The 12,876-nt window shown below is 39.0% G+C and overlaps 1 protein-coding gene across 1 annotated transcript; it reads right to left on the bottom strand.

The window, feature by feature from the left end:
• Window positions 1-276: 276 nt before the first annotated feature.
• Window positions 277-10,516, bottom strand: LOC118752078 (the record flags this gene model as incomplete). The annotated part of the gene is made up of 3 exons (XM_036486927.1): window positions 277-971; window positions 9,099-10,034; window positions 10,363-10,516. Coding segments are annotated over 3 exons (1,785 nt in total), but the record flags the coding sequence as incomplete, so codon positions are not given.
• Between the last annotated feature and the right edge of the window lie 2,360 nt (window positions 10,517-12,876).

Below are 12,876 nucleotides of genomic sequence, written 5' to 3'. Positions count from 1 at the left end.
CTTTAAGTGTGTATGAGTGTGCGTTCGAATGTGAGGTTGACCAATAAATTTTACTAAATGCTGAATCAGCATGGCTGACAGGCATTTGAATGGATCGTAGACGTAATTAAAAAAGGCCTCAAATGAAACTATTGAGAAACAAATATTTTTCCGCATTTTTTCACAATAAACTTTTAAACGATCTCTGAGCAAATATATGACACGTGAAGTGTTTAGAGTGGCTCTGAAGACACCTACTTATGTAAAAAAAAAAAAGTTTTTTTGCTTTCCACTCACCTGCTTGCCAAACGCGGGCGATAGAGACGGCGGTGGCGGGGACGCTGTACTAATGCGCGTCGGTGGCGTGTAGAGTATGCGCTGCGATTCCATATTCAACCGATCGAATGCCTTCTCCTCCAAATGAAATTCGTCCTCACTATTCGCCTCTTGAGGTACTACATCCGGATTTTTATCTTCCAAACTCGAATGACTGCCCAAATTGCGCGACAGCGGTTCGGCGCTGCCCTTATCCGCATCCGTTGTAGTGGTATCACTATTCGGACGACGCGTTGTTTTCGGACGTACACGCAGAAAGATTACTATGCAGATGGCTATCAGCACTACCGTACCGAAAATGCCCAGCAGTGCGCCGAGCAGTGGTGTAAGTTGTACCAGTACCGCTGTAGAGGAAGCTGTGCGCAATAGTGGCGCCGATAGTGTGCGTTCACGTACTCGATACGCCGATTTACTGGGACCCTGCGCATTCACCGCCGTGATGCGTATCACGAAGACCGAATCGCTGGGTAGTCGCTTCACTGTGAAATCGGCATACTTGTAAGAGGTGTTGTAGAGTATTTGGTTGGTGAGCTCGTCCTTGACTTGCACGTGAAAGTGCTGCGGTATGCCGCCATCGTAGCCGGGCATGCACTGGATTTGTATGGAGTTGGCGGTGGCGTTGTAGGCCGTGCAATTCTTCACTGGTTCGGGGAAGTCTGTGAGAAGGAAAAATTAAAAATAAATGCAGTTGAAGATAAAAAAAGGTACAGCTGAAACTTTAAAACTATTGAATGATGCAAACAGAAATCTCTAGACTCACTTACTCGGACACCTTAATAACTGCTGCTCTCCTTAAATAACAACAAAATCATCGACAGCTCGAGCGCACAACTAAATCATGCAGTAAGCTTACACTCAAATATGTGCCCAAAAAAATTCGCACAAAATAAACGCCTACATCGTTTAAGCCAAGGCGCACTTGAGCGCAACGCTGCTTGGCAGTTGCCAAAGTCACACTGCCTTTTAGGGTCAATAGCGCACTTGAGTGTGGCACAAAAAGCACGTCGAGTGATGGCTGAGAACATCTGAGCAACATTGCTGCCTACACATGCCACTGCCATCGCATGCCACACGGTAGTATATTAGATGCCTTGCACCTTAAACCATAAATGGTTAAGCGCAAAAAACAAAGACTGCTGCCGCCCTCCCCCTTGTTTTGCGGCATGCAATTGCGGTTTTTTGTTGTTTATTATTGTGTTTTACTTTTATTTCTCTAAGCACACTTAAGAGCTACTGCGCTTGAAAAAGATAAGCAAAAACAAAGTATGTACGTAGTTACGCAAAATGCAGTAAAAGTGTGCTTTTGTGTGTGTGTATGAATGAAGAAAGAAAGTAAAACAAAAAAGCTTACAAGTAGATAGACAAGCAGTAAAATTGAATCAGAAACCGACAAAACAAGCAGGAAAGTAACCGCACCAACAAGTAATGGCGAAGAATGGCAAAAAAGGTATACATATACATGCATACCTAGAACTGAGTACGTGCTAGTGTGCGAGCAGAAAAACCAAGTAAGAAAATAGCTCATCGGAAAAGCCATACATAAGTGACTGGGACTCCCTACAGTAGCTTCCTTGGGAGACTCTTTGAAAACCACGATTGCAAAAAATCCGAGTCATAGAATGAAATATTAGCTAGAAGATCGAGAACATATTGAGTAGGTAGAGAAAAATGCCTATGTGAGGTACTCCTGAGGATAGTGTGCTATGTCCTATAGCATGGGACAAACATCTACTTTGAAGTAGGCCGAAACCCATTAGGGTTGTTGCATAGATACGCAGATGGCCTAGTTATCATGGACGAAGGGGATTCCATATCGACGGTCAGTGAAATATGCACTACAGCCTGCATTTAACGACGGGGCAAGTGGCCAGAAACGGATAGTCTGGTAGTTACCCTCTTTATGGTTTCTAAACTAGCTCTAACTAAGAGATTTTTCGGGTATTATTTCGACTCTAAATTTCTTGGAAAAAAAGCGGAAAATGAACTCTACAGCAGTAGTTAGAGCTATTTACCGCGTCTTCAGTATGGCTACCGTCTCAAACGACGTTGTAGGTACTTTTGGACAATCTACCTAAAGAAATCTATGTGAAAAGTGGGCGCTCTGAGACATAGGATGGAAGCCATGGATCCATTCTGGACAGGGTCTGGGGGGTGTAGAAGTTGACTTTGACTTTAGCTTCGACATTTACTCTCCTGATTGAAGTGAGTGGGAACTTGGTATCATTCTAAGCGATGACGAAATAAAAATACGTATCATACGTACGATCGATCCAAAATGAACGTTGGATCATAAGCTGTTTTTGAGAGAGGTTTCTAGACTACCCATAAATGCAGATTATTCCTAGCTAAAGTTTCGATCAATTTCTTTGGAGCGGTAATGACTAACTAGTCAGGCGTGGAAGTATGCCGATACGGTGATAATTCGCGAAATAAAGATGCAGGTAAATACGCGATAAAGCAATTTTATTTTTCAGAGTTGAGGAAAGAGCTAGAGCGGCTACCAAAAATAGGTGGACAAATCTGCATACTTGTACTATTCGCCGCGACTGTTGTTCAGTTTCTTACTGAAATCGTTGGCCATATGACCGCCAGATTTAGAAATTTGCTTAATGATTTTTGTAGAAGCTATATACATATGTGAGAAAAAGTTATAATCTATTCCCATGCGAATCTCCAAAAATTCGGAGGCAAATAGAAGCGTATCTAATTTCTGGAGGGCCACTTTTTTGAGACATTAGACTTGTGAGGTCTCGGGGTGCACTCGATCTAGAAGTAACCCAGCCCGTATGATATAATGGGTGCTTGTCGCCATGCCTGACGAGAAGACAATGATGTCTATTAGGAAATGCCAGCGACCAGTAAGCTATTAACTCTACAGTCATATGTAATGTGGCTTGCATGAGGTCAGGTGTCGGTTTCCAACTGGGAATGTATGCGTGGCTACACTCGAGTGCATACAAAACAACAAAGTAAACGTTATCGTAGGTATACCGAGAAGTACTTAGATTTTACCACCTTTCTTTTATTTTACTTGCATGCTGCGGCTGGCTGGCTGCCCGTAGTTGTAAAATGTACTTAGTTTGTTGGCGTGTTGTTCTGTTAGCTAGGCAAAAACGCTTTCAAACACACGAACACTCCCATAGATGCATGCGTTTATTAAGCCAATGTAACACAAAGTTTTTATTACAAAGTGTTTGTTTTTTGTTTACTTTATTCGTACTTTTCTTCTCCATATACACTCTCCCCCCACACAATTCGCTTCTGTTACAAAATATGTAGCAGTAACCCCCTAGAAACCAACACTTGTGGTCACTTGAGTTGTTAGTCTTAATTATCAAGGGTAGCTTGACTTGTACGCTTGCTTCGGTTTCACTTTTTGTTTTTTTTTGTGAACAACACCTCACTTGGAAACTTACGCATACAAACATTGGTTTTTATTTGCGTTGGTTTGATAGTAAATATAAAAATAAATAAGCGGCGCTTTAAAAAAAGGGTTGCGAAACGCTTGATGCAAAAAAGCATAACAGATAACTGGGTGTTGTGAAGAGTAGGGAAAAGTGCTAGTTTGCCATCCAGCAACTTTGATCTTTGGAGAAAGAAAACGATAAGAAACTAGGTTAACTGTGATCAGTTAAATGATGGCTATGATGTGTTTAACTCACACACTCGGCTTACTCAGATGAAACAATTTCTTTAGAATCCTTTGTAAGTTTTTCTAATAAAAAATATAGCTTTTTTTCTCAAGTGGCTTTTGAAATTTATATGTCCTTTTTAAGAACAAAGTTTGTGTTTAACGGGCAGATACATTTTAACATTTAACATAATATATTATTAGAAAACGGCCCTTATGACGAAAAAGTCTCAAATCTGCAAAATGGAAGTCACCTAAAAGTTAATTATGAGTTAATTGATCACCACACTTTGGAAATAAACCTCTTTTTTTGGAATTCACTACATATACGATCGAAGGGAAAGGCTTTTTCTGAAACCACTGAGCTACAGTTTAGTGCCTAGTAAGGAATTCATGGAATTTGGTTTTTACATGACTTTAAAATATACTCAAATTTTGACGAATACTGTGAGGGCTTTATTTCCTCTGCGCATTTCAACTGGATAGGGCGAAAGTTCTCCAAGGTTCCAAAGAAATAATCCTCAAGAAATCTTGTATTCCGGTCAATAAGGGGATATGGAATAAAATGAAATCCTTCTTAGCAGGGCCGTCAAGAGAAAATTCGGGCCCGGACTGGAAAATCACCGGCCACTATACAAAAATTGTATTAATTTAACGGTATGTACTCCTAAGCGAGTTGTAAAGGAGGTCAAAACCGAGAAATCCCTCCTATTGCTCTGAAATCAGGCCAAAGGGAGTACTCTTTTATTCCTCACGTTGGGAGATCGCCCTTCAAGTTCTAGTGGGAGATAATTTTCTTGAATGTATAGAGTCAGAAACAATCAGCACGAATCGGGATATATTTATAATAAAGGTGTATAACGAAGGAGCCATTATATTGTAAAAAAATAATAACAAGTTATGGTTCTGATATTTAAGGCCCCTTAAAAGACCTGGACCTGGGGGGATTCACCCCTTTCCCCCTCCGTCTCGATGGGCCTGCTTCTTAGTAAGTCGTCGTTCTTGAAGAATAAAATTTGGGGAAGGTGCCAATCACTTTTTAAGCAATTAAAGAACGGCTAGAACACCACACCTACAAGCCAGAAGAAGAGGCGATGCAAAGGACACATGATGGTAGAAATAGGATGTACGAAACCTAAACTATTAGTGAAATCGCTGATGGCACGCTATCCGTTAGCAGCTCATGAATTGAAACTTATTACGGATGAAAGGAGGAAACCACTGAAAATAATTACGGGGTTCACTAAGGGTCGTATTGTATTACGTCAGAAGTTTTTTAGAGGTTGAATAAAATTTTAAGGGACTTGAAACCACCACTAACCATTGTTTAAGTGTGTGAAATTTAACAATATAACTTTTATGATACCTTGCGATCCCCTAAATATATCTTCAGCTGTTTAACGTTTACGACATAAAACAATACGACATTTACTACACCCTTTTGAATACCCCAATAATATGCATGCACATAGTACGCAGCGGTGTGCTACTTAGAGTTCTCGGAGAGGTACAGCTTCGGAGTCTGGAACTAGTAATAAATAAAGTATCAAGCAGAATGCTACAAACCATGAAAGGAACCAAAAGACGTGGTTTTCTCACATACACCGAAGGTTCGACAGATTTCGAGAGATTTTGACAAGTATAGAGACTTTTTAAAGTTTTATATCTATTTTTAATATACAGATTAACTCAATTTGTCAAGTGTTTTTCTGCAATGAAATTCATGCAAAATTGAAACAGAAATTCTTACAATTGATTTATATCTCAAAAAGTGATTAATCAAAAATTTATGGACATTGCCAAATTGCGGTTAGTTCGGCAATAAGAAATACATACATATGAATATTGCACTTGACAATTACATGACATTCTTCATTCGGAGTCAAGTGCATGGAAGGCAAGGCAATGTAAAGCAGAAATAAAGCAAAAACCAATAAAGCAATAAACTTCTAAGTATCTCCGGGCAAAGAAAGTACAGTAAGCAATAAGCAAATAATAACAACAATAACAATTTTTAGACGAAATGATAGTTTTCAAATCACTTGCTAATTTCGCCTAGCAACCATCAGCAACATCAGCCAGCACTAAGAGGAAAAGGACGACAAGGACAATGACACTCTCGAGCGATAGTCCGCCACATGGCCAACCATGGCGTGCCGTTGCTGCCATAAGTGGTGAACAGTATTCTCAATTTGTGAAATTGCCAGCAAAAACTGTGAATTTTAAATTGTAAATATGCAAAATGAAAACAATTTGCAGACAATTGCTGCATATGCTGGAAAATGGAAATAAGTAAAAGTACATACATACATACATACATATATACGCAGTAGTTAGTAGAAAAATTCAACAAAACAGTTAAGTCACTGCAGTACTGTTGCAGTGTTTGTTGAATGCTTTCCGGTGTGGAGATACATTAGGGTGGTGCTTGAATTATAAATAACTAAATTTTGTACGAGGCACCCCTTTTACTTTTTTCTAGGTACAAAATAAATATGTTTATTTATGAAAATTTTAAAACAATTTTTATTTTTTTTCCGTTTTATTCCGACCAAAACAAGTTCAACGCGTATATAATTTGTCTTTCTAACCAAGTACTGTTTAGTATTGATCAGACTTGTCAGTTTAGTCATGAATCATACCACGAAAACACACAAACATATTACAATCTGAAAAAAAAAAAAAAAAAAAAAAAAGCGTTTTGAGCTCAGGAAGTCCACATAACTCTCCCCTGTATATAAGTTTTTCGTTATTTTTTCAAGACAAATATTTGTAAACCAGCGTTACAGAACTGCTGCACTTATTTAAAAAAAAATTTGGCTTTTCAATAATAATATAAAATTAGAATTTTGATATTTTAATGATCACCCTAAGAGATACATTTACATAGATATGTATGTACACACAACAATTACTGATGACATTTGCACAATTGAATCAGAGCACAAATGAAAGAGACAAGAGATTTGATGGTCTGCAAGTGTGTTTGAGTGCGTGAAGTTTTGCGGTATGCATGTATATGAGTGCATCAAAGATAAATATTCATGCTTTGAAAATTATCTTTATGATCTACTATCATAAAAACTGTACTAGAAAGAAAACAGTGGCCAAAGAAATCTTAAGAAAATGTAGAAAGTTATGAATATTGAAGAAGATTTTCCAATTTTTATTGTTCTTTTTTTGGAGTTAAAGAGGTTTCTGTAGAACTTAAACAACAAAAACTTAATAAGGTTTATTTTAAATTTTCGTAGTCGCCCATTGTGGCTGATTGGTTAGAGGTGTAGTCTACCACTCCGTAGCACCTGAGTTCGATCCCTGGTCCGAAAAGTTCTTTCTAACATGGACGCAGTTCGGCAGGTTATACCAAACCTCCGAGTGTATTTCTGCCTTGAAAATATTCTCACAAAAACCATTTGCCATTTGGAGGCTGCGTAAAATTGTAGACGTTTATCACAAATTGGAGGAGAAGCTCAGCCAAACACTTTGCAAAATTTTAAGCGCCAAAATATATATATTGCACTGCAGAACAAAATTCTGTTGAACAAAATATTTTAGCCGATTTTTATAGGATTTTTTACCGTAGAATCCGAATTTGGCCGTAAATATATTGGATTGGCTCTAGTTTTCGAGCAACTTAGGTTTAACCATACCACTTGCACTCGAATCGGCATCAGACTTGATGCGCCAGTTTGGGAATCTCCCTTTCAGTCACTTCGGAATACTTTATAATTTTAGTCATCTGGGTGCCACGACAGCACTGTTGAAAGAACTGGCTATGAATGAAGCCTTGAAGGCGTCTCACTGAGTACTTATTGGATGAATAGGACCAATTTGAATCAGAGAGGGGTGAGGAAGTCTGTACGGTCCACAAAGCCGTAGCTATCCCTAATTCTGATAGTTTTGAAATATCGCAGAGATTTTGCTGTTATAATCTGAATAGCCCACAGCTATTTGAGGGATGATGAGGTACAATCAACTCTGTATTTTTTGGACGCTGTTCCGATTTTACGAGGCTAGCTTTGAAACATCTCGTTTCTCATGTATTTCTCAAACAACCGTGAGAAACTTTCTGGTAATTAGCTGAATTTTTCGGGGTGGCATTACTCACTGGGATATTGAGAAAACCGCCAAAAACCTACCGATGGCGTCTGAGTATGTATTAAGTACGAGTTGGCACCGCGTTAGCTTTGAAAACTGGTGTGAGAGAATGATTAATTTTTAATTGTGTGTGCTCACGTCTATGCCACTTATATGTATTTATGCCTATGACTAGCGTGTGTGAGCCACAATTGACGTTCTGACATAACTTAATTTGCACAAAAAGCTCCACATGGCATAAGTGCGAGCAGCAGGTTGCTACCCAATTGTAGCAATACTGAATTTTTAATTGAATTTTTTTGAAACTGTGGTATGAATGACGGCAAAGTGCAGTCGAACAAGGACTGCAAAGGATAATATAGCATGTGTGAATAATATGAGCAGTGAGTGTGGAAGTACACACATACATACATATGCACATACATTTGATATTAAATCAAATAAAAAACTGATTTAAATTAAAAACAAAGTAATGAAATTAAAGCTGATATTTTTGTATGGGGACTTTGAATTCGAGTATTAAAGCTGATGAAGAAATGAGTTAAAGGATGAAGAAGAGATTTACTCGTAAGCACCGAGAATTTATAGTAATTCCGAGATACTCTTGGAACTAGTTTTTATATACATTTGAGTAAAAAGCGTCATATAATAAATTCCTTAGGCTTTAAAAACTACCCTTAGGAAGTACTCATATATACGAGTTCCAATATAGTCCAATAATATCACGGATAGAAAAATTTACGGATATCCGGATTTTATGCATTGACGAGAAAATACGCATCACAAAATAGAAGGAATATTAACCGGGTATCCGGATTTATCCGTATACACGAATATCCGAACCCACATCGAAATATCCTGTCTTAGGACGTAATGGATTTTCGAATAATATAGGCGCACTTTTCCACAGAATTCTGTATATTCAATATTCTTTGATTAAAGAAATACACGCGCACACATACACACACAACTATTCTTATCTGAATACGCTATGCACATGTATATGCGTCTAAGTACATTCAATATTCACAGCGTTTACTAAATATTCACTCACCTGCCGGCTGTATGTGATACCAGCAGGGCTCACTGTGCCCCATCCCATTGCTGGCCATGCACGAGATTGCGCCAAAGCTGTCGTACGAATCTATGTGATAGCTGTAGACGTTATTGAGTGGTGGCGCCGTTGGCGGCTGTGTAGTCATTGCCCCTGCGCCCATTAGGCGGTGGTGTTGTTTCTTATGCTGCGCTGTCGTTAGCCGTTTGCGCTCGGCCAACTGAAATTGATTGCCATGCGGGAGCACTTCATGGGCAGCGCCTGCCACAATACCGCCACCGGCCATGCGGCCTTGTTGCTGATATTGATGCGCTAACATATGCTGTTGTTGTTGTTGTTGTTGTTGCCGGTTATCTAAATGATTTTTATGAATCATATTTGAATATACCATTTGTGTGTGCGGTCCATGCGCTGCATGCTGTTCTTCATACAACAACTGTTCCTCCTCCTGCTCTACTAAGTCGCGTTCATCCTCATCGTTCTCGCTGTCGTTGTTGTCCATCAACTCGCCATCATCATACTCATCGACATATTGAGTGGGCGGTATTGGTTCGTCGGCATCTTCGAAGCGTATGTTGGACGACCATCGGCCGTCCAAAACGCTGCTGGCAGCCGCAACACGTCCATGCCGACCAAGCAGAAATTTTTGTGCATGACCATGCTTCCGCTTGCCTCGCTGATAAAATCCGGCGGATGTGTGACCTCCAGCAGCTACAGCCGCAGCAGCTGCGCTATCCGGATACAGCAGTAGCGGCATAGTGGCCGGTGCTGTCGCCTGCGCTGCGGGCAATTCGATGAGCCTCTCCAGTGAGTTGTTGAAATGCCATCTGTAATTTAGATTATCAAGTGGATTCGAGTCCACTTGGCACGTAATGTTGATGGTCTGTTTGAGTGCGGCGCGTATGGTGGTCGACTCAGCTTGGCATACGGGCGGGTCTGTGGGCAAAATATGTAAATCGTTAGAAATGCGTGTAAGTAGATGGCGGGCGACTGAGCAGATGCATAAATTAGATATGTATAGACTGTGCGCCTATTTAATTGAATATTAAATAACTATGTGTAGGTTTAGGGTATAGGCGGATGTAAAACATAAAATAATGCGTGATTTGGCGGATAAGCTGAAAATGATAGCAATGCTTTGGAATTTTTTAAACTATTGCTGATGAGGCTGGAGGAGGGAAACAGCGAGAGGCACCATCAATGAGAGCGCCAAAATATCTTACAAATTTTATATATATTTTTTTTGTAATTTTCCTTTACTTACATTTAACATCGAGATATACTTCATTGCTGGACACACTGCCCTGTAAGTTGGTGGCACGACAGAAATATTGACCATGCGAAATTTTCGAGATGCCTTGCAGCACCAGCGTTTGATTGGAAATAATGACGCCGCGGGAGAGATGGAGTTGTTTGTCCTGAAATGTGAAAATTTAGATATTTTTAAAAGTGACTTAAATTTAATGTAGTTATGTGAAAATGCGGTTTTTGATTTGAAAAATTAATAAATTTTTTTGTAATTCAAAACTTATGCAAAAAAAATAACAAAAAAATTAAAAAAAAAAAATCGTTCAAGTAACGATTTTTTAGCCGTTGATCTGATTGTATTCCTAATGAGGCATTGTAAAAATCGATAATTCGCTTTACTGACATCTTACTGCGTTCTACAACGCATGCATTCAAGAAGAAAATTTTCCTACTAAATGGAAGTGCAGAGTGCGTTGACCGACCCGTCTTATTTTCGAAGTCTCTGCATGCTTGATTTTGTGAGAGAGATCCTTGAGCGTATTACAGACAACGGTCTAAATAAATTCCTTGAAGATTCAAGTGACCTATCACAAAATAGATTCGGTTTGCGAGAGGGAGGGTCAGCTATTGGCGCAAAAAAAAACTACATAAAAACGGCGAAGAACGGGATAAAAGCCAAACGCTGGAAGACCGAACAATAAAAAAACAGTATGATAGTCACCCTTTCTATTTAAAAACGCATTTAGCTCGGTAAATGATTCTAGAGGCCCTTGTGCAGTTCTTCACGTCCGACAAACTATCCAATAGGGCGGCAAGGAATGCAAAATTACCGGTACTGAAATCTCTACTTTGGAATGTCCAAAACGGCGCGAAGGAAGCCCCTATTGTAAATTTTCTAGACTATATAGGTGTATGAATTGCTGTTGTGATAGTAGCCAAGCATGTAGCTCAGATCTCTTCACAAATCAGTGCCACAGCAACGCTTATAGGTGTTACTAAGTCCTACATATGGGGTCTGGGCATTTCGTACAGCTTTCATACACCCAATAGATCTTTGAGCTAGGGATCAATTTGATAGCACGGGAACAATTACTAGATACCATAAATATTGAAAGATAATAATGCCAGGAAAGCAGCTCTGTCGAATTGTCGAAAGGCAGTGAGCGCAAGTAGCTATGGATGCTGGATAAACCGCTTAGTGCCAAATTTGGAAGTGTGGATAAACCATGCTCACAGAGTGTTTTATACAACCCTGATGCTTATAGATCGAGGTTTTTCAAGGCTTTTACTTAAGAAAACCGTTTCCCGACGAAATACTAAGCGGCAGTACCGGTGAGAATAGGTACAAGGCGATAGGAGTTTTAGTATACGCTTTCGCTGCTTCCTCCTTATTTTCGTTTATCCAAAATAAAATTATCTTAATGCGGTATGGGAGTAATAAAGCGAAATATGAAAACAACAAAAATAAGCTTTTAAGTACAAACTTAAAAACGTCCTTCCTAAATCAAAATTTCGTTTTTCTCTTGTTTTAGTTACATATGTGTCACATTTGTATCCTTACTGAAACGAAAAAATATCATTTCCCTACATAAATCCCTAAAGTTCCTCTTGAAACTTTCAAAATAAGCTTCATACAATCGCCATAGAATTATTGTTGGTTTGTAGAAAATGGCAAAAAATAGCATAACCAATTGCAGACAAAGGACATTGTTCCCCGCTGTAAATTAAACCCTTTTCATTAGCTACTCAAGCCAACACCTGTCATTTAGTGGTTGCTTAGGGCCAACGACTATGGACGAAGAGAGATGACAAAAAGGCAGCAAGAAAAAAGTTATCTCCAACTAACAACAACAATGACCACGCTTAATGTGTTAGGGGCGACACACAGTGAGGGCGGCTCTGAGCTGGAAAGCTAAATCCTATTTATAGCCACAAAACAAATTGCTTTTCATTTAATTTCTTCGAATTAGCATCACAATGTCTACTGCAATAGATATATAAATATGCATATGGGGCATTCCAGCCCAAATCGGTCACAATTTGGCTTTTGCCTCCCGGATTTTTTGTTTATAATTATTTATGTTATAGTACCAATTAAGAAGGGCCTCACTGATTTTTAACTTTTTTTTTGTCGAGCCATTTTTGGGATATTGATTTTTGAGAAAAAAACATCTCTTACTTTTAAATGGCCATTACTTTTGGGGGCCCATTGAATTATGCATTTTCCAAACTTTTTTGTAATATACAATCGAAAAAATTTTAATTTTTTTTTCTAAATAGAATTTTAAAATTTTGAATATGTTGATTTCCAAAAAACACGTACTGATCGATTTTCTAAGAACAATCTCTTACAACACTGTCCGCCATTATGCAACTCTTAAGCCAAGTCCGATAACATAGGTTTACAAAAAAAAAATTTCTGCATATTGAACCAAACACTCTATATCGCTATGTTATTCGACGCGCTGAATACGAATCCGAGGACTGTTAGCCCCCATCACGTCAGGTACGAGGTCATGTGAGGGTCAAA

Source organism: Rhagoletis pomonella, unplaced genomic scaffold, assembly GCF_013731165.1.
Source record: "Rhagoletis pomonella isolate Grant_MI unplaced genomic scaffold, Rhpom_1.0 Rhpom_scaffold_01222, whole genome shotgun sequence".
Classification (NCBI taxonomy): domain Eukaryota; kingdom Metazoa; phylum Arthropoda; class Insecta; order Diptera; family Tephritidae; genus Rhagoletis; species Rhagoletis pomonella.
The sequence above is the reverse complement of the archived record's forward strand: the minus strand, read 5'-3'. Positions and strand labels throughout refer to the sequence as shown.